The sequence below is a fragment of the Eulemur rufifrons genome, chromosome 2 (assembly GCF_041146395.1).
Source record: "Eulemur rufifrons isolate Redbay chromosome 2, OSU_ERuf_1, whole genome shotgun sequence".
Classification (NCBI taxonomy): domain Eukaryota; kingdom Metazoa; phylum Chordata; class Mammalia; order Primates; family Lemuridae; genus Eulemur; species Eulemur rufifrons.
The window spans coordinates 18,873,571-18,880,171 of NC_090984.1; the positions used below are offsets into that span (position 1 = coordinate 18,873,571).

Below are 6,601 nucleotides of genomic sequence, written 5' to 3' on the forward strand. Positions count from 1 at the left end.
CTTCCGGCTGAGCCTAGTCACTCCACAGAATCCTGAGCAGTAACAAACCGATGCTGGTCTACAGTTCTGCTCTGGAGTGGTTGGTTATGTAAGAAACAATCCTGCTTCTCCTATGGGCAGCTCTGTGCACTTCGGTCCAAGGATGACTTATTTTTAAGGACTTCGTTACTTAATATTCCCAGGGGAGACTCTGGACACTCACCAGGTAGCAATAACGGTACTTTGTTTCATCAGTTCTAAGGTGGATATTGTTTTCACATTTTAATATCTCTGAAAGTGGGACGGATCTTACAAAGTTACAGGCAAGCACAAGATTAGTGTGTGAAGATGTCTGACACTTTCTGGAAAGATCCCAAAAGTCCCCGTATTAACACATCTTTAATTTCAGGAAATACAGAAATAAGAATTACAATATCAATAGCAAACATCACAGCAAACCTGTAACAAATGCCACAAGAGGATAAAACATTTTCACTGGTTATCTCGGACTACAATACAAATACTAATAACAGAAGAAGAGCTGTTGTTCTGGCAGCCCCTGCTGCAGACAGGCCCATTTGGATTCCCTCTGAGCTTGGCTCAGAGAGGGGCAGTGTGTTCCCCCAGGACACACAGCCTGCGCGCTGCCGGCCCGTTGCTTCTGGGCTTCGGCGTCCCGGTGGGGGCCGGATGCGGGGCTAGGCTGTGCAGCTCGGCGTCGGGGGCGGCGGAGTCCGAGGGCCCTGGCCGGCGGGGCCGGCGGGGGCGTCGAGGCGCGCAGGGGCAAACGCGGCGGAAGGCCTGTCTGAAGTGGGAGCCCAGGAACGCGTAGAGCAGCGGGTTCAGCGCCGAGTTGCTGTAGGACATGCAGTGTGCCCAGGTCTTGAGCGCGTAGGCAGCGTAGCTGCGCGGGTGCCACGCGCCCGCCGGGCCCAGCGCCTGCAGCACCAGGAACAGCTGGATGGGGCCCCAGCAGGCGGCGAAGAGCAGGACCACGGCCGCCACCAGCCGAGAGACCTTGGCACGCACGGCGCCCGCGCGCTGGGCCAGCAGCTGCCCCTGGGCCGCCGGAGGAGGAGGTTAGAAGAAAGTGCTGAGGCCAGGCTGGGCCAGTCCCTCAGAGCGCCCCTCCCTGACCCCCTGGGCTAGACCTCCGAGCTCAGATCCCGCCCCCACCTGCGCCTCCCGCCCGCCCAGCCTCGCCGCGCTGTCCCCCAAGCCGCGCACCTGGAGGGTACTGTCGGCGGGCGCAGGGCGCACGGAGGCCCGGCCCAGGTGGCGCAGCATGGCCCCGTAGCAGGCGCAGGTGGCGAGCAGCGGGAGCAGGTAGAGCGCCAGCAGGTTGTAGAGCGCGAAGGCACGCTCAAGGGCGCGGCTGGGGAAAGCCTCGCTGCAGTAGGTGCGGGGCCCGGGCGAGAGGCGGTGCAGGGCGAGCACCGGCGCAGACACGGCCGCAGAGCCTGCCCCACAGGCCCGGATGAAGACCCCAACCCCGGGGCACGAGGGGCGCAGCGGGCCAGGATTTGGGCCTCGGCTCCCCAGGTGCCTCCCCGGGAAGCGCTCACTGAGCCAACCTGCCAAGGGCGGGGCGTCCCCGTCTGCACCCTCGGTGGCCCTTCGCCCATTTTTCAGATGCCCGACCAAGGCGTGGGGAGGGGCAGAGAATGGCCACGGGACCCCAGGGCACGAGGACTTGTCCCCTCACCCCCCGCGCGGCCTCTGCGCTGTACTCACCAGCCCAGATGCTGAGACTGACGGCCAGCGCCAGGCGGGGCGTGCGGCGGTGCAGGGCGCGCAGCGGAAACACGGTCACGTACCAGCGGTCCACGCTCATGGCCGTCAGAGTGGCGCACGTGGCCTGCACCGAGACCTGGAGAAGCGGGAGCCCAACGTGTGGCCACCTGCCTGGTTTGGAGCCTGCCCTGTCCAGCCACCTTGCTGTTCCCTCCTCACGTGTCCGACCACTCAGGCACACACGGAATATGTCCCGGGAGGGGTGTCCAGTGGCCATGGGTTGAGGGGGCAGGAGTGGGGGGCTTGGGAGAGGAGCCCAGGAGGTGGGAGTAGTCACTTGCGGTGGGCCGATACCCCAAGTCTGAGACAGGGAGAGGCAGAGACGTCCTGGGATGCAGGAACAGAGGGAGCAGGAAGCTGTGGGCCCGGATCGCCTTCCCTGAATCCACCTGCCACCCCGCCCGCACCCCTTGACCTCGGGTTTCTGTCTGTATCCCTCCTCATTGCCCCCTACTTCCCGCTCCCCACTCCAGTCCAGGCTCCAGCCACGGTCCAGGCTCCGCCCACCCAGACTGTCTGGGTGCCCCGCTGCTGCGCACCAACCCCCCCCCCCCGCCCCCGCCCCCGCCCCAGGCCAGATCTGGCCATGGCCACTCCCAGACTCTGCCCGCGCTCCGCTCCGCACAAGGTCCCCACCTTCACCCCATGCCCCACGCCCCCAGCCCGCGCACCTGTTGAATGTAGTTGACGAACTTGCACATGAAGTCGCCCAGCACCCAGGCAGGCAGCGGGTACAGCAGGGCGGTGAAGGGTACGCAGCACAGCAGGAAAGTCACGTCCGTGACCGCCAGGTTGGCTGCAGGGGGGTGCGCGGGGCTGGACGAGGGGCGCCGCGGGCCGCAGAATCTCGCGGCGCTCTTGGCCCAGCCCTGGGCCCCACCCTGGTTCCAGAGACTAGCAGATTGGCTCCCGGAAGGCCCCCAGAACGCACTGACACCCTCAGGTGGAGAAGCTGGGCACCCCCTAGCATCCCCCCTTACATTCCAAACATCCCCACAGCAGGGGCTGCATGGCCTTCCTGGCAGGAATCGGTCCTGCTCTCCCCTGTCCCAGCTGCGTGAACCTGAGCGGGCCCTTCCCCTCTCGGCCTCAGTTTCCTCTTCAGCAAACGAGACGGTGGTGCGTGCCCAAGGCCACCACAGAGCAGCGGACACTGACTGAGCACACAGCCATGCCGGGCAGGGCACCCCGTCACGCAAACGCACACACCAAGGCTCAGAGAGGCACAGGGCAGAGGTCGCAAACAGCCCCACGGGCAAGGCGCCCCTCCCCCCCTTTTGTTTAGCCGATCCCGTGTCACAGAACCATATCACACCAGGACATCTTCCTTGAGTGGCAGGCCAAGGTCTCCAGCCTCTGGCCGGGGTGGGACCTCCCACGCTGGAGTTTGCGAGCCCTACCCGAAGGTGCGGGGACGTTAGGGAAAGGACTTGCGAGCCCCGGAATGGCAGCCAGGTGCGGACCCGCGCCCGACCAGGCACTCACCAATGTAGAAGTTGGTCACCGTCCTCATCTGCTTGTGGCGGCAGATGACGTAGATGACCAGCGAGTTCCCTGCCAGGCCGAGCAACATCAGCGCAGCGAAGAAGAGAGGCACGAGCCAGGCGTCCACGGGCCGCGGCGCGGGGACCAGGCCATCTGATGCGTTGGCACCGCAGCCCGGGCAGCCCGATGCGTTGCCGGGCGCCCACCAGGACGCATTGGGCGCAGACGTCTCCACGGCATGCATGGCTTCGCCGCCCTCTTCCTCCCGGCCGCCCTCCAGGATTGCGCTTTGGGACGGACGCGGGGACCTTCCTCCCGGCCACCTGCCGGAGATTCGCTCGCGGAGCTCAGGAAGGGTCTCGGCTGGAGGCCGCCCGGATCCGGAGGGAGGCTTGGCTGGGACCCGAAGCTCCTCTGCTTGCGGCGTGGCAGCACGCGTTTATACCCCGCGCCCCCCTCGTCCCCGCCTTCCCGCCCCTCCAGCAGCCGCAGCCACTCCCCACCCCGCCTGTGCGCCCTCTATTCCCGCGAGCAGCAGCCCCTCCCCCTTCCCTCGTCTCCAGTGCGCGGTCGGGGTGACGGTGCGGGAGGGGCGGGCAGAAGGCGGGTGGGCTGCGCGGAGGCTGCTGTGGACTCTGCAAGGGCCGATCTTAACCCCCGGGTAGAGACCGCCAGGCACAACAAGCCGCAAAAACAAAGGCTCGTTAGTGGCACGGACTTTGACTTTCCAAGGGACTGGGGCTCCGGGTGGGTGGGCCCAGGCTGGAGGGGAGGCGAGCCCTCCGCGGAAGGTTTAGGACCCCGAGTGAGGGTACCTTGGATTTGTCCCCAAGACACTGAGGAGCCACGGAAGGTTAGGGGGAGGGGAGAGATCGTTTTGGACTCAGTGTTGCAAACCAGACCCCTAGGGCTGCGCGGCCCCCAACCCCTGGGCTGCGGAACAGTCCATGGCCTGTTAGGGACCGGCTGCAGAGCTCCGCCCCTGTCCATGGAAAAAGTGTCTTCCATGAAACTTAGGAAGCGGGTGCTCACGGCAGGAGGAGAGTGAGATGAAACCGGTCCCTGGTCCCAGGTCCCAAAAATGGTGGGGACAGCTGCCCTAGGGCATGTCTGTGTCCCACCTGACTAGCAGGGAGTGGCTGATACCTGTGGAGCCCTGGACTCAGGTACCACTGGCTGCAGGAACCAGGTGGAGTGCAATTTAAAAAGGCCACAACCTTGACCCCACAATCTCTCACCTGGAAAGGTACCCCAGAAACTCTCCTAGGAGGCCGCGTGCAGTCCATCCTGCAACAGGGGTCCCGGGCATCCATCGTGGAGTACAATGCAGCAGAGAAAAAGGTGCTGCCACTTGTGTTACTATCTCTCTCTCTCTCTCTCTCTCTTTTTTTTTTTTTTGTGAGACAGGATCTCACTCCGTTGCCCAGGCTGGAGTGCAGCGATGCGATCACAGCTCACCACAGCCTTGAACTCCCGGGCTCAAGTGCTCCTCCTGCCCCAGCCTCCCGAGTAGCTGGGATTACAGGCTTGCACCACTACACCCAACTGATTTTTCTATTTTTTGTAGAGACAGGGTCTCCCTATGTTGCCCAGTCTCGCCTTGAATCTCGAACTCCTGGGCTCAAGCCATCCCCCTATCTCAGCCTCCCAAAGTGCTGGGATTACAGGTGTGAGCCACTGTGTCTGGCCTAAAAATTATTCTTGAGGATGGTCCACAAAATCACAAAAGGAGGAAAAATCCCTTTGGGGCAACAATGAGGGACAAGTTAGGCTGAGGAGACAGGAGGGGTACTAGGTGGGGGCTGGAGAACTGTTCTGAGGGAACTCCTGAGTCTAACTGGCTTGGGAGTGGACCCTGCAGGTGGCTGGACCTTCCAGTTGGGGGGTGTCTGTGGAGCAGCAGCTTGTGCGCAGGCCAAAGCAAGGGGAACTAGGAGTTCGGGGGCCTGGGACAGTGTTAAGAAGGTTCAGGACAGGTCCCTTGGGAGTGAAGTCCGAGAATGGGAGCAGGGCCCGATAAGGCCTCTGGAAGTGACTTCTGCTTTCTCAGCTCGTGTCCGTTTATGGAGCAGCTACCCTGCCCCAGATCAGAAAACCGAACATCCCCAGCACCCCCAAAGCCCCCTCCCAGGCACTCCCCCTAGAGGCATCCTCTCCACCCAACTGGTATCACCATTGATTTCTTTTGCTTCTTTTCACGTTTATTTCTACACAAAGTCTCACGGTATGTGCACTTTTGAGTCTTTTAACAGTTTCTCCTCCTTTTTTTTCTCTTTCCTGCTTGCTCTTTATTTGTTAAGGCAACCAGGTCTTCTGTCCTATACAGTTCCCACCCGGCTGGACTTGGAAGGTTGCATCCCTGTGTGTTAATATGATCCTCGAGGCCCTGCACTTCTTATGGACAGAAGGGGGGATTCCAGATTCTAGAGTGTGTTTAATTTTCTGCTCTAAACCCTCCCATGGCTCCCCAGTACCCTCAGGACAAGAAAACCCAGACCTGTCATCACAGGGCATCTGGTTACCCACCCTAGTCTGTCACTCTGGGTGACCCCCAGGGCCTTGCAGTGGCTGTTCCCTCTGCTTCATACTCACTTCCCGTTTCACGGGGAAGCTTCTGCAGCTTGCCAGTCCCCCTTTCAGAGGCCTTCCCTGACCACTGCAGCCTCTTCCCCACCCCATCCAGCGGGGGCAGCGGTTTGTCTTGGTCACTGCTGGGTCCCCAGCACCCAGCGCCTGCCCAGTCCACAGTGGTCATTTGTTGATGCATAGGGGGCTGACGGTGTCCTATCTTTAGAGATAAGTAAACTGGGGCTGCCCTGCCAGCGCTCCAGGGACGGCCCCCAGAGAGGACTGTAGGGGGCTGGTGGAAGGAAAGCCGGCCCCCCTCGCCCCGGTGGTGATGGTTTCAGCCATCCCGGGCCTCCAAAAAGGCCTCCCTCCCTCTCTCCCCACTACCAAGGCCTCGTCTGTCCGCCCATCCCTCGGTTCCCGGTTGGGTTCAGGCGCGGGGATCGAGGCCCAGTCCCCGCCTCCTAGCCTCAGTTTCCCCGTCTGTTCTCCTTCCCCCTGGGCTACATTTCCGGGTGTAGGGATCACGGCCGGATCCCCGCCCCATCCCTGACAGTTTCCCCGTCTGTGCTTCCGCGACTGGATTCCCTGTTCTCCGCCCCTGCCCCAGCCTCAGTTTCCCCTTCTGTCCACCGGGGCTGAGCTCCAGCCCAGCTCGCCGCTGGCCGGGGTGCAGGGATCGTGGCGGTCCCCGCCCCGCGCGTCCAGCCTCCAGGCCCCGCCCCGGCCCGCCCCTGGGCGGCCGTCACTTCCTGCCCGGCCCGGTGAAGGCCCT

At 62.6% G+C, this 6,601-nt stretch overlaps 1 protein-coding gene across 1 annotated transcript; it reads right to left on the minus strand.

Annotated features, from left to right (window-relative positions):
* Positions 1–320: 320 nt before the first annotated feature.
* On the minus strand, positions 321–3,674 carry KISS1R (KISS1 receptor). Its single transcript, XM_069456673.1, has 5 exons — positions 3,259–3,674; positions 2,445–2,569; positions 1,714–1,849; positions 1,207–1,439; positions 321–1,038 (listed from the first exon to the last, which is right to left on the minus strand). The coding sequence occupies exons 1-5, from the start codon at positions 3,500–3,502 to the stop codon at positions 580–582; spliced, it is 1,197 nt and encodes a 398-aa protein (XP_069312774.1). The 5' UTR covers positions 3,503–3,674; the 3' UTR covers positions 321–579.
* Positions 3,675–6,601: the final 2,927 nt, after the last annotated feature.